At 44.0% G+C, this 25,348-nt stretch overlaps 1 protein-coding gene across 1 annotated transcript in view; it reads right to left on the bottom strand.

The window, feature by feature from the left end:
• The window catches only part of adgrb3 (adhesion G protein-coupled receptor B3), a 711,502-nt gene that overhangs the window by 332,608 nt on the left and 353,546 nt on the right, over positions 1 to 25,348 (bottom strand). The window contains 5 exon segments of the mRNA XM_055635039.1: positions 1,491 to 1,559; positions 6,207 to 6,401; positions 11,659 to 11,765; positions 13,139 to 13,240; positions 24,182 to 24,346. Coding sequence (XP_055491014.1) covers positions 1,491 to 1,559; positions 6,207 to 6,401; positions 11,659 to 11,765; positions 13,139 to 13,240; positions 24,182 to 24,346 — 638 coding nt within the window.

Raw genomic sequence — 25,348 nt, forward strand, 5'->3', positions numbered from 1 at the left:
TTTCCTGCATCTAGCTTGTCCAGTCCTTTTATAATTTTATATGTTTCTATAAAATTGCCTCTCATCCTTCCAAATTCTAGTGAATACAAGCCTGGTCTTTTAAATCTTTCCTCATATGACAGTCCCGCCATCCTGGGGATTAACCTATGCTGCACTGCCTCAATAGGAAGGATATCATTCCTGAAATTAGGAGACCAAAACTGCAAACAATACTTCAGATGTGGTCTCACCAGGGCCCTGTACAACTGCAAAAGGATCTCTTTTCTCCTATACTGAAATCCTCTCGCTATGAAGGCCAACATTCCATTAGGTTTCTTCAATGTCTGCTGTACCTGCATGTTTACTTTCAGTGACTGGTGTACAAGGACACCCTGGTCTCACTGCACTTCCCTTTTTTCCTAATTGAGATAATAATCTGCCTCCTTGTTCTTGCTGTCAAAGTGGATAATGTCACATTTATCTACATTATACTGCATCTGCCATACATCTGCCCACTCACTCAACCTGTCCAAGTCACCCTGCAACCTCCTAGCATCCTCTTCGCAGTTCACAAAGCAACCCAGCTTTGTGGTATCTGCAAATTTGCTAGTGTTACTTTAAATCCCATCATCTAAATCATTAATATATATTGTAAATAGTTGTGGCTGCACCACTGTGCCTTGCCACTCTCCACTGCCTGCCATTCTGACAGGGACCCGTTTATTCCTACTCTTTGTTTCCAGTCTGCCAAATGAGACCTTTAGACAAACTTCCACAACTGCACCATAGAAAGCATACTGTTGTGTCGAATTAAGCTTAGTTTTGGAACAGCTCCGCCCAAGACCACAAGAAATTGCAAAGAGCTGTGGATGTAGTCCAGTCCATCCACATAGACTGGACCATCCATAGTTCATGCTGTATTGGAAGAACAGCTAACATAAACAAATATATTTCCCACCCTGGTCATTCCTTCATCCCCCTTTCTACTGGACAGAAGATACAGAAGCTTCAAAGTGCACACCATGCACAACACCATATTCTGGACAGCACCTTCCCCTCTGTTTTCAGGCCTCATGGATGGTATTTTCATAGGCCAGGGTACTGGCCAATTCTCCTCTACCTCATTGTGGATTTTGGACTTTGTCTCTGGTACTGTGTGATATAATATTGAGAACCACATTCTGCACTCTAAATCTTCCATTTGCTCTACTTATTGGAGGAGTTTGGCTCGACTGTATTTATGCACAGTATTATCTGACTTAATTGGATAGCATGCAAAACCAAGCTTTCCACTGTACCTGGCACACATGACCATAATAAACCTAATCCTAAACCTGCCTGAGTCCGCCCCATCTTCAGCAATAAGCTTTGGCCAAAACATCCCTCTTTAGACTCTCAGTTACCAATCTTCAAAATTGTGTTGCAAGTCTATCATGTCTTTTTTAACCCTGTCGGTACAGTGTTTGTAGCAAGTTTAAAAGTTAAAGACATCAAATACATTTGAGTTATACCTGTTGCGCATCTTCCCACTTCTCCCTGTTTTCCTCTTCAAGAAGATTACTGATGATCTGAAAGAAATTCTGTGGAGAAATGATACGATTCACTGAGATCCGTGAAATATTTTTGAACATGGGAAAATGAATATGCAAGTTCAAGCCTAAAATTGCGATTACTTTGGATATTATACATAGTCTTTATTAAAAGCTGAAGCATTCATCTTCTCACACCTCATCGCATCAGATTTTAGTTTATGAGCCTGACATTTCAGAGCCATTGCTGTAATAGCAAATCATATAGTAATCCAAATATATAAACTGCACCACACATTACTTTGTACAACACGAAGTAATATTATTGAAATTTGCAGAAGCATTTCATTTTTTCCCCTAACAGGAAATTAGCCAAATGCTCCAAAGATTTAAGTCTGAAAATGCTGGGAATCCTTGTGAAAGAGATTGAAAACAAGTGTATGTTTTTCTACCACTTTATGTGGGCATTGATAGCTCATCTCCACCCTCATACCACTCCAAAGCTTGAGAATAGGATACACTTCTGGTACATTCACCAAATGTTGCCTGAGGCCATTTCTTCCCAGAGGCCATTCGGACTGTAAACGCCTATCTCAACGGGGACTATCTCTACTGAACATTTTTCCTTCCATTATTTATTATGTAAAAGCATATGTGTGTTATGATTGTGTTTATAGTTTGTTTGGTTGTTTGTCTTTTGCACAAAAGTCTGCGAGCATTGTCCACTTTCATTTCACTGCACATCTCGTATGTGTATGTAACAAATAAACTTGACTTGACTTGACTTGGATTAGAAGATCCTTCATCCAATAATCTGTCTATCAGGAAATACCTCACCTGGGGTCATCTGTTGCCGGCCATGATTTGTCCCTTCCAGTTCTTTTTCTCATCCACTGTTTATGTCCCGTTCCCCAGTGCATTCAGTCTGAAGAAGGGACCTGACCGAAAATATCACGATTCCATTTTCTCCAGACATGCTCCAGCCTGACCTGCTGAGTTACTCCTTCATGTTGTATCTATCTTAGGTATGCGGCACGGTTGGACACACTTGGATTAGTTTTCTCTGGAGCATCGGAGGTTGAGGGGAGATCAGATAAAAGTGATGGTGCGCCTCAACCTACTCATGTGTCGATACATTCACAAGAGTCAACATGAAGCCAAATCTCTGCTCTTGACAACCTGGAGGCACCAAGTGTGTCCCAATAGCACCATTCATTTCCACACTCTGTGAATGATGCAAGGATTGGCTTAAGAAACCTTCTCAAGGATGCTCAATTTCCAGTGGTTAAGGGCCTGTCCCACTGCGGGGACCTAATTTACCAGTTTAGAAGAGTTTAAGAGAGTTTAAAAAAGTGTCATGGTTGTGTTGTATCACGGAAGTAGAACACCTCCTACGACCTCCTTCGACTATGTAGAGAACACCTCTTAAGAATATGTAGACGACCTCCTTTGACAATGAAGAAATCCTCCTTCGATCTCCTTCGACCTCCTTCGACTATGTTGAAGACTAGCTTTGACTAGCCTCGACTAGCTTCGGGAAAATTGGACACCGAATAGTGGAGAGTGAAGATGACCTCCTTCGGCTTTACTAACAGTATCTACGACTATCTTCGATTACCTTCGACTACCTTCGATTACATAGAAACAGAACACAGAAAATAGGTGCAGGAGTAGGCCAGTCGGCCCTTCGAGCCTGCACCGCCATTCAATATGATCATGGCTGATCATCCAACTCGGTATCCTGTACCTGCCTTCTCTCCATACCCCCTGATCCCTTTAGCCACAAGGGCCACATCTAACTCCCTCTTAAATATAGCCAATGAACTTGCCTCAACTACCTTCTGTGGCAGAGAATTCCACAGATTCACCACTCTCTGTGTGAAAAATGATTTTCTCATCTCGGTCCTAAAAGATTTCCCCCTTATCCTTAAACTGTGATCCCTTGTTCTGGACTTCCCCAACATCGGGAACCATCTTCCTGCATCGAGCCTGTCCAACCCCATAAGAATTTTGTAAGTTTCTATAAGATCCCGCCTCAATCTCCTAAATTCTAGCGAGTATAAACCAAGTCTATCCAGTCTTTCTTCATAAGAAAGTCCTGCCATCCCAGGAATCAGTCTGGTGAACCTTCTCTGTACTCCCTCTATGGCAAGAATGTCTTTCCTCAGATTACCTTCGATTGCCTTTGATTACCTACGAATACCATGCCGACTTATTATGACCTACTTCGACTAAACCTACGAGTAAAAAGGATATCGATTTATTTCCATGCCGACAATTTTCAGCATGCTAAAAAAAAGCCTCGACCAAACTGAGGCCTCGAATATCTGGGGACTACTCCCGAGCATGAAGGAGAGTTATATAGACCTCCTAGGACCACGCTGCGAGTACGAGTCGAGGGCAAACTCTTCTAAACTCGCAAATAAGGTCCCCACAGTGGGACAGGCCCTTTATTATTAGTGCAAACCTGCTGAAGAAAACTTTGGTCCTGATTATGGTTCTTTGCACTGTATAGGGACTTGAACTCCCCACCCTCTATGGCCATTGTGTATATTTAGATTCTAAGAATCAAACTTAACCCTTGACGGCAAATGATTTACTCTGGAACAACTTATCATGATCAATGAGCAGCTGAAAGAATTGGCATTGCAAGGATTGCTAAGGTGTTTTGCATAATTATATATAGATGTAGAATTAATTTTGAAATTAGATGGACGATTAAGACGGTTTCTAAGGTAGGTTTGTTCATCAGGTTGTGATGGCTACAGCTCCAGCAACAGGGTCAAGGTGGTGGTGCGTTGCCTTCCCAGTATCTGAGGAGCCTTTAACGTATTACTAGCAGATTGAAAATCCGCTCCAATAAGTTCACTGGGAACTCTATTTTGATAAGTGCAATCCCATGGGAAAAATGTTGGGAGGAAAGCCAGATCAAGTTTATAGCACATACCCTGCGTTGTCAGCTTTTCCCTTTTCCATTAGTCTGAAGGGTCTCGACCCGAAACATCGCCCATTCCTTCTCCCATCAGTCTGAAGAAGGGTCTCAACCCCAAAATGCCACCCATCCCTTCTCTGCAGAGATGCTGCCTGTACCGCTGAGTCACTCCAGCATTTTGTCAAGTCAAGTCAAGTCAATTTTATTTCTATAGCACATTTAAAAACAACTCTCAATGACCAAAGTGTTTTACATCAATGCAGGTACTAACATGCTACATACAATGGTACATACATAAATACAACAATACATACATAAATACATACATAAAGCGCTCCCTCAGATGGCCTCAAGAAACGCTTGTGTGTAGAAATAGGTTTTATGTCTAGACTAAAAGGAGTCGATGGAGGGAGCAGTTCTGATTTTTTTTTCCCTTTTCAGATGCTGTTTGGCCAGTTTTGCTGATTCATTATCACTTGTGTTATTATTTTCTCTCCTTATCATTCCCACTTACTGGTGACTTTTACTCAGTGCACCATTCGTGGGGGGACCCTTTCCCTTTTCCTTGTAACAGGCAGAAACAAGGAACTGCAGAAGCTGGTTTACCAAAAAAGGCACTAAATGCTGGAGTAACTCAAGGGGTCAGGCAGAATCTCTGTAGAACATGGATAGGTGTTATTTCTGGTGTCCTAGTTGAATTACCAAACCTAGAAGGCGAGGTCCCTATTAGTTTCATATAATTACTGAATCTCAAAAACATATGGGACAAGGCCATTCCACCTACTGTTGTTTCCCAGTCCCAGTAAGTTCTCCATTGACTGCCCCACCTAGCTCCGCACACCTGCCGTTGATCATCCAACATGTTTTGATCTCCCACCTGGTTTTCCATGGAATCTCGAAGATTAAGGAGAGACCTAGATAAATTTACGAGGGCAGACAGTCAGAACCTTTTTCCCAGGATGGAAATATCAAATATTGGAGGGAATAGTTTTAAGGTGAGAGGGTCAAAGTTTAAAGTAGCTGTGCGGGGCATGATGATTTACACAGAGAGCGGTGAGTGTGAGGAACATGTTGCCACAGCTGGTGGTGGAGGCCGATTCTACATGATTCTAACTTTACACGGATTGATTTTGGATGATCAGCCATGATCGTATTGAATGGCTGTGCTGGCTCGAAGGGCCAAATGGCTAAAGCCCACGAGCATGCGACTGCATGCGGCAAGCGCGACCAAACCGGAAGCGGGGGCTGTGCGGAGGTCGTGTGATCCCCGTACGAGTTGACGTGAAGTTCGAGCGAAGGCGTACGCCGTCAAGACACGGCATACCGCGTCGAGACGGTGCGTACGGCCTCAATGCGGCTGGCCGTTGCCGCGCGGAATTTTTGGGCACTGTCAGTTTTTCGGAGCCCAGCGTGATGTCGGGACCAGCTCCGCACAACTCCATACGGCTCCGGCGATCGAAGTGGGGCCGGCCCCGCGAGGCTGTGCGGCTCAAACGACCACGTTAGGTCGCGCTTGCCGCATGCAGGCGCATGCTCGTGGGACAGGCCCTTTACTCCTGCACCTATTTTCTATCAATGTCCATGTCTATGACTGCACCGGAAGTCAGTATTGGAACAACAATGGTGCGGGCAGGTCTATCAGCTGCCCCCTCTGCCGGCCCAAGCAGACTCTGCTCCACAGCTGGTGAAGGCACGAATCACCCCCTAAATTTGCAACAGCAGAGTTTCTGACAGCATTTCTCTGGCATGCAGACAGAGGTATTTACCTGAACATCGTCGGATGAAGGTATGTAACTTGCTCTTTTAAACGTGTCGGTGACATTCCGAAGAATTTCAACACAGGCCAAAAGATCCCCACCATAGAAGTTCCTTCTTTGGGTTAAATCCAGGAGCGTTTTGGTTACTTGAGACATTCCTTCACCTGCTAGTGTCCTCTGTCCCTTTGCAAGATGTTCCTTAACCTAAAGGAAGCAGAGATATACATGAGTTTAGATAAAAAATAGTCTGGAGCCATTTTAGCCCCTCCCTTCCTCCCTCAAAGTTATGGAGTGTTTGTTGAAATGCAGCTCCCCAAGGGCTTGTTGCACGCCAGCACTTTTAACTGACCATTGCTTTCCTTTGAGTTGTTTTGCTATTTAACACCCTACCTATGGCCATCACTGTTGGACTTGAATCTACTGTACATTCACCTCATACCCACATGAGTGTGGAATGACAGCGGACAACGGAGAACCAAAGGCTTGCCCAGTTATATCCATTTCAACACAAGGGTACCAAGGCTAACTGTGGAATTAGAGCAGCCACCTTTGAGCAGGAATGTTTTGGATCAAAGGGTGACGATTCTAACCCCAGAGAGTGTGCTGATAGCCAGTAAGTTCATGGTTGATCAGTATCATAATCTTATACTCCTCCATTATCTCCTACTAATAATACACCATAAAATCCTCTCTACTCCAAACTGGCCTAGTCCTCTAAGCATCATCAGCATCATCAGACGTACTAGGTGGAAATAAACCTGGATCTGCGCTCTCTTTTGTGTTTTTTTAATTTTTATTTTATTAGAAGTAAGTACAATAATGTGGTACCTTGTAGATACCTAATATATATTGACATATTACATTTTATGTACAACTTTTTTTTTTTTTTTAGCAGTGAAAGAAAGAATAGAAAGAGAATAGTAGAGAAATAGAGAAGTGTGTGATATCGACAAGTGAGAAGAAGGAAAGGAGAAAAGAGAGAAAATAGAGAGAGAAAAAGAAGAGATAGAAAACAAGAGATTGAAGGAGAAATAGCTATTTATTATTCTTGACCACCCTTCACCCGATCCTGAAATAGTTAATTTCTCCGGTTATGTTGCACCATATGCTTGTAAGAAGCTCTCTTTTGTGTTAGGAGGTGGGTGCTGATTACACTCTGAAATGGCTCAGCTCTCAAGTTATGCCCCTTCTCTGTGACTGCCACCAGAAAAAAAACTATTCTCCCTATTTACTAACTCTATCAGATTGCCCCTCCGAGTCTCCTGAACGGTGCACGGATTTGGGGTCTTAGGCCATAACTTGCTGAAGGTGACACCAAAAGTGGATAGACTGGGAAAGAAGGCATATGGTATGCTTACCTTCATTGGTCGGGATATTGAGTACAAGAGTCAGGAAGTCATGATGCTGCTTTATAAAATGTTGGTTTGGTTGCATTTGGAGTTTTGTGTGCAGTTCTGGTCATCACAATGCAGGAAGGATGTGGAGGCTTTGGAAAGGGTGCAGAGGACATTTACCAGGATGATGCCTGGATTAGGGGGTAATAGACTCAAGGAGGGGTTGGACAGACCTGCATTGTTTTCTTTGGAACACTGGAGACCTGATAGAAATATATAAAATGATGAAAGGCACTAGAACCATTCATCTAGGGTGGACATGTCCAAGACTATAGGCCATAGCCTTAAGATGAGAGGGGCAAAGTTTAGAGGCGATCTTGCAGAGCAAATTTATTTATACAGAGTGTCTCGTACGAGCAGCTGGGGGTAGTAGTGGAGGCAGATACAATACCATTTAAGAGGCCTTTAGAAAGGCACATGGATATGCAGGGAAGCTATGTGTAGGTACTGTAGATATGAGTTGGTTTTGGCATCATGTTCGGCACAGACGTGTGGGACTAGTTCCTGTGTTGTACTAGTCTATGTTCTATTGTCACTGCAACCCACATTTATGCAACCTAACCAGACAATATGACTCCTTCGACCCATGCTCTGTTTGTTTTTCACACAGAATGGTGAATCTCTGAAATTTTCTGCCACAGAAGGTAGTTGATGCCAGTTCATTGGCTATATTTTAAGAGGGAGTTAGATGTGGCCCTTGTGGCTAAAGGGATCAGGGGGTATGGAGAGAAGGCAGGTACAGGATGCTGAGTTGGATGATCAGCCATGATCATATTGAATGGCGGTGCAGGCTCGAAGGGCCGAATGGCCTACTCCTGCACCTATTTTCTATGTTTCTATGTTTGATACTTGTGAGCTGAGATTGGACCTGGGCTCCAGATGCTTTGGAAAGTTGAGGAATAAACTCGCCTATCAATTTAGAGAGCTTTTTAATGTTTTCATTTGCCAGGTAAAGTGAATGATATTATATACAAGGAAGTATTCATGCAGTGGCAATACTTCAGTGTTTCTGAAATCCTCATCTGTGATCACGGTACAGCTGGTGGTTCTCAGTTGACAAGGACTGGAAGTCTACAAAGCACCAATTAGGCCCTCGTGCATTAATATTCAAAGATACACATCGGATAAAATCTAATTGAATGGTACAGAACAAGCTTGAAGGCTGGAATGACCTACTTTTATTTCTATGGTTCTACATTGCTATACTTAATTAAATTGGAGTGTGCTCCACCAATTTTGGCCCCTTGTACTAGCCTGATTTAATCATTTCAATATTGATGATGTCTTCAGCTTCCTGGCCCTAAGGTCCAGAATTATCTGCCTTAATTACTCAGTCTCACTCTTCTCTCCTCCTTTAGGATGTGTTTTGTTGGTTGCTAGGTGGGGGAGTGCAGGTCAGTCGCAGCCTAAATCATGCCAGTGTGCAGAAAATAACTGCAGATGCTGGTATATACCAAAGATAGTCACAAAGTGCAGGAGTAACTCAGCGGGTCAGGTGGCATCTCTGGAGAAAAAGGATGAGTGACCATAACCATTAACCATATAACCATATAACAATTACAGCACGGAAACAGGCCATCTCGGCCCTACAAGTCCATGCCGAACAAATTTTTTTTTTTCCCCTTAGTCCCACCTGCCTGCACTCGTACCATAACCCTCCATTCCCTTCTCATCCATATGCCTATCCAATTTATTTTTAAATGATACCAATGAACCTGCCTCCACCACTTCCACTGGGAGCTCATTCCACACCGCCACCACTCTCTGCGTAAAGAAGTTCCCCCTCATATTACCCCTAAACTTCTGTCCCTTAATTCTGAAGTCATGTCCTCTTGTTTGAATCTTCCCTATTCTCAAAGGGAAAAGCTTGTCCACATCAACTCTGTCTATCCCTCTCATCATTTTAAAGACCTCTATCAGGTCCCCCCTTAACCTTCTGCGCTCCAGAGAATAAAGACCTAACTTATTCAACCTATCTCTGTAACTTAGTTGTTGAAACCCAGGCAACATTCTAGTAAATCTCCTCTGTACTCTCTCTATTTTGTTGACATCCTTCCTGTAATTGGGCGACCAAAATTGTACACCATACTCCAGATTTGGTCTCACCAATGCCTTGTACAATTTTAACATTACATCCCAGCTTCTATACTCAAATATAGTATACTTCTTCACACTTCTACACTTCTTCACACTGGATTGTCTGAAGAAGGGTCCTGACCTGAAACGTCACCCATCCTTTTTCTCCAGAGATGCTGCCTGATCCGCTGAGTTACTCCAGAGCTTTGTGTCTATCACCACCCCAGAGAGGCATCGTACTCTTTTCTGAAGCAGGCTATATCTTCTGGCTTACAGAAGGAAGACCTGCAGTTACAGAGCACTTGTCTCGAAAATGGGTTCAGTTCCAAGACAAATGTTTGGCCCCTCACGTCAGAGATGAAAATAGGTTTATTTGAGAAGAAGGAGAATGGGTAGAAGAGATGAAGAAAGGGACCCGAGGGGCAATGTTTTCCACACGGAGAATGGAACGTACGTGGAACGGGCTGCCAGAGGAAATGGTGGGCACAATTAATAACATTAAATTATAACAGGTAAATTAATCTGGAAACTTTAGAGGGATATGGGGCAGGTGCAACTCAGTTAGGCAACTTGGCCGGCATGGGTGAGTTAGGCCAAAGGGCTTGTTTACATGTTCTATAGCTTTATGTCTATGAATAAGTTTCTTCTCCAAGAAGGTGGTTGGTCATTGCAATTCCCTCCAAAAAAAGAGCTAGGGAAGTTCATTTGCTGGGAATATTCCACTCAGAGGTTTTTGGCTATTAAGGAAATCTGGGGATATGGGATTACTGTCGGAAAGTAGTTCACAGGTAAAAGAGCAGAACATGATTTTATGAATGACAGATCATCATTAGGGGTTGACTGACCCACTTCTGCACCTATTTATTTGGTTTCTACCTTCAATTGTACTTTAACAATGTCCAGAAGTTTTTTATAGACAGTGGCGTACTTCTGAAATATGATCATTCTTATTATGCAGGAAACATGACAGCTGATTTGTCCCAGAAAGAGCAATGTAATACTGACCAGAAAATCTGTTCTAGTTTTCTTGAGTGGGGGATAAGCATTGGTGAGGGAACCAGAGATAACTTTCCAACCCTTTTTTTTCAGAAAAGGCATCACTGTGAGAGACAGTAAGGCCTCTTTTTGACATCCCAACTAATTGGCAGCACCACTGCCAACGCAGCACTCACTCAACACTGCAGTAGTATGTCAGCCCAGATTGTGCCGATATCTCTGGTGTAGGGAGATACAAGAGACTGCACCTGCTGGAAATTGGAGAAAACAAACTGCTGGACGAACTCGGCAGGTAAAGGAGATTGAGTCCAAATTAGGATTGAGACCAAATTCTCTGTTCCTGTGGTGTTTTACAGTCTATGCTCTATTGTCACTACAGCCTACGTTGATGTAACCTAACCAGCCAATGTGACTGCTTCGACCCATGCTGCGTTTGGCTGATACTTGCGAGCAGAGATTGGACCTGGGCTCCAGATGGCCGAGAAAGTTGAAGAATAAACTCGCTCAGCCATTCAGAGCTTTTTAATATTTCCATATACCAGGTAAAGTGAATGATATTATATACAAGGAAGTATTCATGCAGTGGCAATATTTTCTGATTTTCTATTGAGTCTGTTTTTTTCCCAATTACTAACTTTCTTCTCTCACCACAGATGCTACACGACATGCTCAGTATGTCCGGCAGTTTCTCCTTTCCAGTCATATTGCTATTTTGCATTTCTAAGTGAATTTAGTATCTCAGTTATTTGTAGTATATTTGTTCATTGATTTAAGAACAAGTAACTGATACTGTCTTTATTAATTAGTCGATTTTAAAACCTGCCAAGCTAGATTCCAGATCAAACCTGTTCTCTAGTTGTTCATTGATTAATAAACGACCACATTTTGTGAGGATTTTCCAGGCACATTTATCATCAGTTAAATGCACAGTAGGATTGCTTCATTTCCAGTCACTTTCAGTGAACGAGAAATACTGCTGCTGACTTTGCACCTACTGTATGCTGTAAGTGTCGGTACTCGTTGGAGATGCATCTTCCAAAGCTGGGTGACTCCCAGTACGCAATTCCAGTACGATCAAGAGAGCAGCGTCGACTAGTAGTGCCTGTAGGTCGGAGAAGAAATAGATGGCAGCAGTGACACAGTATTGCATAGAAGGCAATGGATGTCAATGGACTGCTTAAGGTGCCGAGTTAAAGCAACTATAACTTTAGTTTAGTTTTGAGATACAGCTCGGAAACAGGCCCTTCGGCCAACCAAGTCCGCACCGACCAGCGATCCCTGCACATTAACATTATCCTACACACATTAAGGAGATTACCCAGCCAATTTACCTACATATCTGCACGTCTTTGGAGTGTGGGAGGAAACCGAAGATCTTGGATCTCGGACCAGCACATGGTCACGGGGACAATTATTATTACTTTATTATTATTTAATTCTTTATTTCGAACAGAATAAAAGAATAAAAAGCAAGTGTGAAACAGCATACAAAAATATCAAAACAAGAATATTTATAAAGTGTCATAAACAATATCAATAAATAAATGAAATTGCATGAAAGGAGCAGGAAGGAGCCAAAGCTAATTAATTCCCACCCCTTATTCAACTGCTTATAATTATCTTATACAAATGTAGCAGCTATATGTACACCATATGTACACCAGCAGCCATATGTACACCAAATTATTTACATTTATACACCATATAACCATATAACAATTACAGCACGGAAACAGGCCATCTCGACCCTTCTAGTCCATGCCGAACACATAATCTCCCCTAGTCCCATACACCTGCGCTCAGACCATAACCCTCCATTCCCTTCCCATCCATATAACTATCCAATTTATTTTTAAATGATAAAAACGAACCTGCCTCCACCACCTTCACTGGAAGCTCATTCCACACAGCTACCACTCTCTGAGTAAAGAAGTTCCCCCTCATGTTACCCCTAAACTTCAGTCCCTTAATGCTCAAGTCATGTCCCCTTGTTTGAATCTTCCCTACTCTCAGTGGGAAAAGCTTTTCCACGTCAACTCTGTCTGTCCCTCTCATCATTTTAAAAACCTCTATCAAGTCCCCCCTTAACCTCCTGCGCTCCAAAGAATAAAGCCCTAACTTGTTCAACCTTTCTCTGTAATCAACACTAATCAAATATTTACAAAGCCATACAAAAAAGAGAGAAAAAAGAGACATTGTACAAACTGTACAGACAGCACTCGTAGTCTGGATTGAACCCAGGTCTCTGGTGCTGCAAGCACTGTGTGGCAGCAGCTCTACCGCTGCGCCACCGCGCCGCTCTGATTTATTTCGGATAAATCATTTGATCAACAAAATTCTCAAAAGAGCTGACTGACGTTAAAATTATGAAGGAATTCTAAAAGAGGATGAACAAACCGACATGGAAGAATTCTCCATATTTTGTGAGACTTCATCACAAGTAACTATACAGGATGTCATGTGCTTTCAGTTTACCTGTTGCATTTGGTGGGCATCTATTGAATGCAAAGTCCCCAGCTGCTGTTCTCCTCCACACCATCGCCATCAGATAGTCTTCAGGACATATCTCGTAGGGAGCTGAAATGAAGGATAAATTATCACCAGCAGTCAGCTTCAACCCATGACAATGCAGAACACCAGACAACATTGAAATAGATCCCATGGCTTTTTTGAAGGAACGCTATAATTAGCACCTTGTTTTTCATCCCTGCAAACTTTCCCCTTTTAACTATTTATTTAATTCCCATTTGAACATCATGAGTCCACATGCTTCCAGTTTTCTCGGCAGCCACACAATAGATCATAATAAACATCCTTTAGACTTTAAGAGATACAGCAGGGAACCAGGCCCACTGAGTCCGTGCCAACCCGCGATCACCCCGTACACTGCCACTATCTTACACACTAGAACAATTTACAAATTTTTACCGAAGCCAATTAACCCACAAACCTGTACACGTTTGGAGAATGGGAGAAAACCGGAGCACCTGAGGAAACCCCACGCGGTCAAGGGGAGGACGTGCAAACTCTCCATACAGACAGCACCCTTAGTCAGGATCGAACCTGGGTCTCTGGAGTTGTAAGGCAGCAACTCCGCCACTGTGCCATCCAACAGTGCTGCACAGCACCACCACACAATTGACTTGATTTCCAAGTGTGGCTCGGTGGCTTGCAGCACTGGAGACCGGGTTCGATCCCGACTACAGATGCTGTCTGTATGGAGTTTGTACGTTCTCCCCGTGACCATGTGGGGTTTCTCCAAGATCTTCGGTTTCCTCCCCCACTCCAAAGACATAGAAAAACATAGAAAATAGGTGCAGAAGGAAGCCATTCGGCCCTTCGAGCCAGCACCACCAAGACGTACAGTTATGTGGGTTAATTGGCTTGGTATATGTGTAAATTGTCCCTAGTGTGTGTAGGATAGTGTTAATGTGCGGGGATCGCTGGTTGGCACGGACTCGGTGGGCCGAAGGGCCTGCTTCCGTACTGTATCTCTAAACTAAACTAAACTAAACTAAAAATGATGAGTCCACATGGTTCCAGTTCGCTCAGCCATCGCACAATAGATCATTACAAATATACTCCTCACCTCCTTGCTGACGTGTTTGCCAATTACTTAGCATCCATGGCCTCAGGTCACTGATTCACCTGGCCACTGCAAGCAATTGCACTATCTGCATTATCAAAGCTCCAGGCTCAAATGACAAGATATCTACTACTCTCGCATGATCCCTACACAGAGAACTGATAAGTGTGATGGAAAATAATGCTTATCCTGTTTGCATGTTCCAAGATTTAAATTTGTGTAATAGCCCTGTCCCACGGTATGAGTTCATTCCAAGAGCTCTCCCGAATTTAAAAAAAAATCAAACTTGTGGTAAGCACAGAGAATGAACGTAGCGGGTACGTCGGAGCTCGGGGACGTCTCTTAGCGGCTCATAACGCTAACGGCAGGTACTCGAGAAGACTCACTAACGGCAGGTAAGCACGGAAAGACTGGTGAATATTTTTCAACATGTTGAAAAATGTCCACGAGAGCCCCGAGTACCAACGAGTGGCCATTACCGTCGGAATCTCCGAGTTCGAATCAGGGCAAACTCGGGAGAGCTCTTGGAATGAACTTGTACCGTGGGACAGGGCTTTAGTCTCCTTCATGGAATGGACTTGGCATTTCCTTTAGTACCTCATCGAAATTAAAATTTAATAGAAGGCGTTGGCAAGTAATATCATTGTGGATATGAGCCTCCATGGTGACCATGGAGTTTTACTGGACAGATAGGGCTCCCTGGGTAACAATGCAGACTGTCAATTTTTAAATGATTTTCTTCTCTCTCCCAATGTGGTGAAATCCAGTGAAATGAACTGCAGTGACAAGATGACAACCCCTTACAACTAATCTTTCCATAGTGACCTCTAGACCTCTTCTGGCCTCTATGGCTGAGACCTAACCTTGCACACAGCAGACCGCCTGTCCTGCTCGCCATGGTGACATAGAGATGTAGGGCGAGCCACAGCGTGCCCATCACAAATCACGGCTGCGCTGCTCATTCTCAGATGGACCACTACCAGAGGCAGCTCGGATAAAGCGTCTCTCTTGCACCTTTGGCATGTTTAGTTTAGTTTAGTTTAGAGATACAGCATGGAAACAGGCCCTTCAGCCCACCGGGTCCGTGCCGATCAGCGATCCCCACACATTAACACTATCATCCACACACTAGGGACAATTTACACTTATCCCAAGCCAATTAACTTACAGACCTGTACGTCTTTGGAGTGTGGGAGGAAACACAAGATCTCGGAGAAAATCCACGCAGGTCATGGGGAGAACGTACAAACTCCGTACAGGCAGCACCCATAGTCGAGATCACACCTAGGTCTCTGGCATCGATGTGCGGTTTAGATATACAGAGTGGAAACAGGCCCTTCAGCCCGTCGAGACCGCGTTGACCAGCCAACAATCACGGATACACTAACTATTTCTATCCTACACACTACGGAACATTTACTGAAAGCAATTAACCTACAGACCTTAGAATCTCTAGTATGCGGGAGGAAACCAGAGGCCTTGGAGAAACCCCATGCAGGTCCCGGGAGAACGTCCAAACTCCGTACAGACAGCACCCGTGGTCAGGATCGAACCTGGGACTCCGGAGCTGTAAGGCAGCAACTCTACCGCTGCGCCACCGTGCTGCCCCCTTGGCATCTTGGCCATGGCAGTGCCTTTCCCTAGCCTCTAAATGGGCTGAACAGAATCTCCCCTAAGATTAATCCTTGCCATCTAGGATATGGAAGGCACGACTGTAGACTGTGGGTGGCATAGTTGTCCAGCTGGTAGAGCTGCTGCCTCACAGGGCCAAAGACCTGGGCTCAATCCTGACTAAGGGTGCTGTCTGTGCAGAGTTTGCATGTTTTCCGTGTCCACGTGGGTTTCCTCCGGGCGCTCCGGTTTCCTCCCACACCCCAAAGACGTGCGGGTTTATAGGTTAATTGGCCTCGGTAAATTTATCTGAGTGTGGAGGGAGTGGATATGAAAGTGGGCAAACATGGAACTAGTGTGAACGGGTGATCGATGGTCAGCGTGGACTCGGTGGGCCAAAGGGCCCATTTTCATGCTGTACCTCTAAACTCAACAAAAGAGGTGATCGGCAACAAGCAGTTAACGTGTGTATTTCCACTGTCCTGCCATGGGCTTCTTTGAAACACAGGTCGCTGGAGAGCAGCATCCTCAGTGCCCTGGAGTATACACGTCAGAAATCGAAAGGTGGGCTGTGGAGTAATCATTCACTCCCACAGTGGCGCACTTTCCCTTTTTTTTAATTTATTTTGTTTTAATTTTTTTTATTTATTTATTTTTTTTTTACAACAAACTTTCTTCAATTATTAAAAATAATATTTACACTACAATAAAACAAGCCAGAACCCACCACCATAATACAATACAAACATATATCCATAATAAACTGCTATACAACTATGATACAATTCTTATTGAGGATACATTCAACACCCTGCGGAGCCCAGCGGTCCCGAAACTCCCTCAGGGTGCCCACAGACAGGGCGTATTCCCTTTCTAATCCCACCCGGGCACGGACGTAACCCCGGAAAAGGGGCAGGCAGCTGGCTCGGGTAGAGCCCTCTGCCGTCTGGCGCCGTGACTTGCGGATGGCCAGCTTGGCCAGGCCCAGGAGCAACCCAACCCGCACTTTCCCTTCGGGAGGCGAAGCAGCAGGATTGCAGGAGGTCGTTGTTTTGTCTCTTTTAAATTGACTAAAAAAAATTGGCTGGTAGATGTGAGAGAGTTTAGGCTGAAAATTTAGAAAATAGGGAGATGAAGAAGAAAGCTAATCTCAACTTTTTTTTGAACAGCTCCAGAAATTAAATTTGCTTCCTTCCATTAAATCTCTCCTCTCTCACCTTAAATCTATGTCCTCTAGAAACATAGAAAATAGGTGCAGGAGTAGGCCATTCGGCCCTTCAAGCCTGCACCGCCATAACAATATGATCATGGCTGATCATCCAACTTAGTATCCTGTGCCTGCCTTCTCTCCATACCCCCTGATCCCTTTAGCCACAAGGGCCACATCTAACTCCCTCTTAAATATAGCCAATGAACTGGCCTCAACTACCCTCTGCAGCAGAGAATTCCAGAGATTCACCACTCTCTGTGTGAAAAAAGTTTTCCTCATCTCGGTCCTAAAAGATTTCCCCTCTATCCTTAAACTATGACCCCTTGTTCTGGTTCTGGTCTAGTTTTACACTCCCCATACCCTGAGAAAAAGACTGTGACCTTTCAACTCATCTATGACCCTCGTGACGTTATAAACCTCTGTAAGGTCACCACTTAACCATTTACATTTAAAGTCCCAGCCTATTCAGCCTCTCCTTATAACTCCAGCCCTCCAGTCCTGGAAACAGCCTCATGAAACTTGTATGCATTGCTCCCTGCATAATTTTATCCTTCCAATAGCTGGGTGACCGGTACGTCACACAATACACAAAGTGTAGTTGCACGAATGAAATACATAGTAACATGGTTTTCCAACTCCTGTACTCAGTGTCCTGACCAATGAAGGCAAGGGGGCAAATACCTTCTTCACCCTGTCTACCTGTATTGACACTTTCAGGGCACTTTACTTTGAGTGGGTTTAACAGAATCTCCCTCAGCATCATCCTTGCCACCCAGTGTATGGAAGGCATGTCTTCCCTAGACCACCCTTTCCTATAAAACTCCCCAGGACCCTACTATTTGCTGTGAAAGTTTTGCCCTGGTTTAATTTACCAAAGTGCAACACCTCAAACTTGTTGCAGTTGGAGTACTTGGAGTATTGTGTGTAATTTTGGTCTCCTAATTTGAGGAAGGACCAAACTTCTTGCTATTGAGGGAGTGCAGCGTAGGTTCACCAGGTTAATTCCTGGAATGGCGGGACTGACATATGATGAAAGAATGGGTCGACTGGGCTTGTATTCACTGTAATCTAGAAGGATGAGAGGTGATCTTATAGAAACATATTGGACAGGCTTGATGCAGGAAAAATGTTCCCGATGTTGGGGGCGTCCAGAACCAGGTGTCACAGTTTCAGAATAAGGGGAAGGCCATTTGGGACCGAGATGACGAAAAACCTTTTCACTCAGAGAGTTGTGAATCTGTGGAATTCTCTGCCACAGAAGGCAGTGGAGGCCAGTTCACTGGATGTTCGCAAGCGAGTGTTAGATTTAGCTCTTAGAGCAAAAGGTATAGAAACATAGAAACATAGAAAATAGGTGCAGGAGTAGGCCATTTGGTCCTTCAAGCCTGCACCGCCATTCGATATGATCATGGCTGATCATCCAACTCAGTATCCTGTACCTGCCTTCTCTCCATACCCCCTGATCCCTTTAGCCACAAGGGCCACATCTAACTCCCTCTTAGATATAGCCAATGAACTGGCCTCAACTACCTTCTGTGGCAGAGAATTCCACAGATTCATCACTCTCTGTGTGAAAAATGTTTTTCTCATCTCGGTCCTAAAAGGTTTCCCCCTCATCTTTAAACTGTGACCCCTTGTTCTGGACTTCCCCAACATCAGGAACAATCTTGCTGCATCTAGCCTGTTTGTAAGTTTCTATAAGACCCCCCCTCAATCTTCTAAATTCTAGCGAGTACAAGCCGAGTCGATCCAGTCTTTCTTCATGTGAAAGTCCTGACATCCCAGGAATCAATCTGGTGAACCTTCTCTGTACTCCCTCTATGGCAAGAATGTATTTCCTCAGATTAGGAGACCAAAACTATACGCAATACTCCAGGTGTGGTCCCACCAAGACCCTGTACAACTGCAATAGAACCTCCCTGCTCCTATACTCAAATCCTTATCAAGGGATATGTGGGGAAAAGCAGGAACGGGGTACTGATTTTAGATGAGCAGCCACGATCATATTGAATTGGGGTGCTGGCTCGAAGGGCCGAATGGCCTACTGTATTTTTCTATGATTTTATGTTTCTAAACCACCCTTCTGTTCTGTAGTAGGCATAATTGAAACGTGATGCATGAACAAAGAGTTGTGTAACACAAGTCTGATAACCTGTTGATTAACTTTATTTCATAAATCAACTGCTCTATAATCCCGTTGTCATTTTCATTGCAGAAAATCTCCCGCTGCAGTGTGTCAAAGAGCCACACTTCCAGCGACCAAAACGTTAAAACAGAGAACAGACATCCTATAATTATCAGCTTCAAAGATCTTGCAGCATAGAAGAACACAGTTAAATCAATAAATGGAAAGAGGCAGGGTTAGACATTGTTCAATGTCAATTCAAAACAATTAGGAAAGGCAGTAATCATGGGCAGATGGCCTCTTGCTACTCAACATCTTGTCTCTCAGACACACAGCACAGCACTAACACAGCATACATTTCACCAACCCCATCATCTCTACAGTGGCATGAAACACAGCTTAATGCTTGGGATTAATAGCAAAATCACCAGTTTCAAAAGCTTTCATACACAAGAGGGAGGAAATGGGCAAAACATGGACATCAGCACTAAGGCAGGCCATTCACCCTTGGGCCTGATCCACTATTCCAGTGGCACAAGAATGGAACGTCATTACATAAAATAAACACATATGGCGGATCTGTATTTAATCCATTTGGTTCTATGCCTCTAAATAGCCTTACCCAGTAAGAGTCTCCACATTTCAGGATTAATGTTCACTAAACTCTCTCCCACCATGAATCCCTCACCCCGCCACCCAAACCCTCCCCCCTGCCCCCACCCTCCCTCCCTTCAAGCTCAACAACCTTGGGAGAAGAGTTCTACATTTCCACAAACATCTGTGTGACAATTTCCTTGTTGCAATATGCTGATATTAGCCTCTTCTCTATTTGTTCTGTCCTCCTGTTTTTGACATTATCCATCAGGGAATACAGTCTTGAATTCCCTATCGTCTTCCTGTATAAATCCATACATCATCTTAAATTCCTAAATTAGGTTTTGACAGCGTAAAGAGAAGTAGTATCATTTACATGCTAAATGGTAGAGCCCTGGTAAGTGTTGTCAAACACAGAAATTGGGGAGTACAGGTGGTGGGTGTATGGTACCATCTGTTAGAGGAGGTAGTTGAGGCAGAGACTATCCCAATGTTTAAAAAACAGTTAGACAGGTTCATGGATAGTTCAGGTTTAGTGGGATATGGACCAAAACGCAGGCAGGTGGGACTAATGTAGCTGGGACACATTGGCGGGTGTGGGCAATTTGGTCAGAAGGGCCTGATTCCACACTGTATCACTCTAGGTGCATGTTTTCCTGGAAATGGCGAGTCAGGTGCACAGTGAGGTGAAGGAAGGTATTTGGCATGCTTGCCTTTGTTAGGAAGGGTATTGTGCAAAACAAGCTGGGACTTCATGATGCAGTTGTACAAGTCATTGGTGAGACCACACTTCTCTGGTTGCCCATTTATGGGATGAATGTCATTAAGTTGGAATGGGTGCAGGAAATTCACCAGGATGTTATGTGGACTTAGGGCCCATCTGCCATAACTGAAATCTGTTAGAAAGAGATCCGTAATAACGAGGTTTTACTGTATTGTAAAACAAGATTAAGGTGAGAGGGGAGAATTTTAAGAGGGACCTCAGGAAGAACATTTCATTCAGAGGATATTCCATACCTGGAATGAACTGCCAGGTGAAGCTATTGAAGTGAATGCAAATAATACATGCTGAAGATATTTTGACAGATATATCCAGTAGCTAGGAAGGGTTTAATGGGATATGGACTAAATGCAGACAAATAGGACTAGCTCATAATTCCAGTTTGTACAACATTGTCAAGGTGGGCCAAAGGCAGTGGCGGACTGGCCAGGATGTCAGCTTGCCCGATGGCAGGTGGGCCCCTGATGAAGTGATAGCAAGTGATGGCAAGTGGGCCCCTGTATAATGATAGCATTGTAGTTGTGGGTGGGCCCCCTTTGTCTCCTGGCAACAAATACTTTTAGACCCAGTCCGCCACTGGCCAAAGGGCATGTTACCATGTGTACAGCTTTACGACTAAGAGCTTGGTTTATATCACTTGCCTGAAGAACAATCCTAGTTTTGTTCTGGTGAACCTGCATTTCACATTAGCCCACCTTTCCCAAAATATTCATTGCCATACGTAGTGCTTCAGAATAGAGGACATATTGCATTCACCAACAGAATGGACACTGAAGATCTTCTAAATTCTGTCAGCAGAAACTGCAAATCACAGTGCAGGCTATCTGCCCCCAATTGCTGTTTGTTTCCGTTTGTTCTCAGGAATGAGTAACTATTGGGAGACCAGCACTTGCAGCCTCCTACAGGCGGCATGGTAGCGCAGCGGTATAGTTGCTGCCTTACACGCGGTCAAAGGGAGGATGCACAAACTCCACACAGTAACTCCGCCACTGTGCCATGCAACAGTGCAGCACAGCACCACCACACACTTGACTGGAGTTGCTGCCTCTACCCGGCAGACCAGGGTTCGATCCCAACTACGAGCTGTCTGTATGGAGTTTGTATGTTCTCCCCGTGACCACGTGGGTTTTCTCGAGATCTTCAGTTTCCTCCCCCACTCCAAAGACGTACAGTTATGTGGGTTAATTGGCTTGGTATAAGTGTAAATTATCCCTAGTGTGTGTAGGATAGTGTTAATGTGAGGGGATCGCTGGTCGGCATGGACTCGGTAGGCCGAAGGGCCTGTTTCCAAGCTGTATCTCAAAACTAAACTAAACTAAGGAGAGTGGCAGGTTAAGGGCTTGTCCCACTGCAGCGACCTAATTGGGGAGTTTGGAAGAGTTTAGGAGAGTTTGAAAAAGTGTCATGTTGAAGACCTCCTTCGACTATGTAGAAGACCTCCTTCGACCATGTTGAAGACTAGCTTCGACTAGCTTCGGGAAAATTGGACCGAATAGTGGACAGTGAAGACGACCTCCTTCGATCTCCTTCGACCTCCCTTCAACTATGTTGAAGATTATCTACGACTACCTTCGACTACCCTCGATTACCTACGAACAACATGCCGACCTACTACGACCTACTTCGACTAAACCCACGAGTAAAGAAAGTATCGATATTTTCCATGGCGACCTTTTTTTAATCGGGGGCATTTTTCAGCGTGTTGAAAAATACGCCACGACCCAGTTGAGGCCTCGAGTACGCAGGGACTACTCTTGAGCATGAAGGAGAGTTACAAAGAACTAGGAGTGTCGACCATGCTGCGAGTATGTCGAGGGCAAACTTTTCTAAACTCGCGGATTAGGTCGTCGCTGTGGGGCAGCCCCTTTGGACCATTCAGAGGTGATTCAGAGTCAACCACATTGTTGCAGATTGTTGCAGGGCTCCAGTCATATGTGGGCTGCATTGTCCAAGGATGACGGGCTTCATTCCTACTGAATATTTTAGTTTGGTTTAGTTTAGTTTAGTGGTACATCGCAGAAACAGGCCCTTCGGCCCACCAAGTCCACACTGACCAGCGATCCCCGCACATTAACACTACTCTACGGGACATTTTCACATTTATATACCGAGCCAATTAACCTACAAACCTGTACGTCTTTGGAGTGTGGGAGGAAGCCAAAGATCTTGGAGAAAACCCATGCAGGTCACACGGAGAACATACAAACTCTGTACAGACAGCCCCTGTAGTTGGGATCGAACCCGGGTCCCTGGCGGTGTAAAAGCTGTAAGGCAGCTACTGTACCACAGCGCCATCGTGCCGTCTAAATATGGAAGTAATGTGTGAGATTCCCTGTCCATTATTCACCCATTTCCTTCTGAATAGTGAAGCCATATGCCATCAGTGAAATTTAAACTCAGTCTCTCTGGATTATGATCTAGGTTTGCAGTTTACCAGTCTAGCAGCATTATGTTACCTCGGACCAAAACATGAGATTCTACGGAAATTCAGCAAATCTTTTATTCATTGTTGGTTTTAGCCGTTTTCAACAACATATTCTTCATACCGTATACACTCCTTCCTATAGCAAAGGAACAGTTGAAGGACAACTTAGTAGGTCCTCAGAATCAAGGAGACATGGTGAAGGAAGAGTTTCCACACAAGAGAAAGAGGAAAACTGCCATATAAATTGTGCTGGAGGCTGTAGAGCGAGGGCAGGCTCATAGAGCAGAAAGTGTGGCAAAGACCAGATGGTCCGCATCATTTGCGCAACTCGACTCAATGTCTCCAATGGGAATGGATACGACGGAGGATGGGATTGCAGAGAACCTGGTAATGTTATCAGAAATTCTCCCCACTAACGAAATTTCGTTCAAACTTTTGTTTGTTTGAATGACAATAAAAGGCTTTCTAATTCTCATTCTAATGGCCAAAAGTAGATCCCAGGATAATGTGTTTTTTGTGATAGAAACAAGGAACTGCAGGTGCTGATTTACAACAAAAAAAAAGACATAAAGTGCTGGAGTAATTCAATGAATATGATAGGTGACTAATCAGTCTGAAGAAAAGTCCTGACCGGAAACGTCTCTTATCCATGTTCTCCAGGGATAAAGCTTGACCCACGGAGTTACTCCGGCACTATGTGTTTTTTTATGCTTTTTTGTGATGTGGCGTAAGGGATAACTATTGGACAGGGCGCCAGATCTGTCCCATCGACTCTTATTTGAATACTATGACAGGATTCTTTTTTACATCCACTTGTCAGGGCAGAGGGAGCTTGGTTTAGCATCTCAGTCATCCCAATATTCCCTCAACCCTGGGGTTAGTGATCGATTTTTGTGATCAATCGCTGGAATAAGTCTGTAACCAATGGATTTTGGATGCAGAGGCAGGAATGGAACCACCGAGCAGTCATCTTAGGATAGGCAACAATAAGTGTTGTGGCTTCAGCCTATTCCATTTTTGGTCATTGATTATGTGAACATTGTGTGAAATGGATACAGTGTTGGTTCATATTCACACAGATTGTAAAGTTTTGCTCTTTTGAATGTATGACTGAAATAAACCATTCATTCTTTCATCTTGAAATCCTGCACTTGGTTGTTTTTTGTGTGAGAACCTCTAGACTTACCCGGACACCTCTGCTCGCTGCACTTCTGAATCTCTTCACCGAGTCCTTCGCAAGGCCTTCCCGTGACGGCCAGTCCCTGGCACACACGGATCCTTCTCTGCCAGCCCCCATCACACGACTTGGAGCATCCACTCCAGTGGCCCCAGGGATTCCACTTCCCATCCTCTTTAAGGTGTAAGAAAAGAGAATGGAGAGAAATGAAGACAAAGTCAGAACTCAAGATTGATGATGTTCATCCTTTGCTGGCTTCAAAACTTAGGCCAATCTATACTTCAGCTTAGTGACCACCGAAATGGACTGGAAAAACTGCTGAAGGCAAGGAAGCTGTATCGCAATGGAGCCAATGGTATTCAGCTGTTGAGTAGCAGACATTATCCACTTTATTTTTAACTATGCAATATTGAGACTAACACCTATGTTTTATTGGTCATTGCAGTCCATCTACCTGTCCCCGTTCTTTTGCAAATGAAGAGGCAATTCAGCTGGTGAAGAAAGCATCTGCCAGCACAGATATGAAGGTTATCAGAGGGCCAAGGCACTTCCCTTCTATTTGGCTTTATCACTGCAGTACGGGAATCGCCTTACCTCTGCTCTTCTAGATTTGACGGCTTGCTTCTACTGTCCTTACAAATCAATACCCTTCAAATGATAATGTGGTGATATTTCAACCCAGCAGGGGCATTAAGCTAGGTGATAAGCCCATGGTTTGCAGTGGGGTAGAAGCTTAGTCACGGGGAGCAGGTAAGTCACATTCAACAAACCCTTGCCATTGACGGTGGTCTATTGGATGGATGCCTGGGTTTCAGACCATCCTGAAAGTATTTCATTCATTAGAAGAGTAAAGCAGGAAAATGTCAAAAGATTGAAAGGTGGATGATACAAAGTATATGTGAAAGGCATTGAATGGTGGCCTTTGATGTCCTTGTGCCTCTCAGCAGTGCCAAGCTGTAGAGTGACGTGTTCCTGTCTCCCACGTACTATACGTATCACATTTGTCTGTGACATGTTAATAATTATTGACAGATGATGCCGTAGGCATTTACCACATCAGATTCCTGCTGGGATTACAAAGCATATATATTCATTTCACTGCACATCTCGTATATGTATGTGACAAATAAACTTGACTTGACTTGACTTGGTGACGGAACAAAATGCTGGAGTAAA

The sequence above is a fragment of the Leucoraja erinacea genome, chromosome 5 (genome assembly GCF_028641065.1).
Source record: "Leucoraja erinacea ecotype New England chromosome 5, Leri_hhj_1, whole genome shotgun sequence".
Taxonomy (NCBI): domain Eukaryota; kingdom Metazoa; phylum Chordata; class Chondrichthyes; order Rajiformes; family Rajidae; genus Leucoraja; species Leucoraja erinaceus.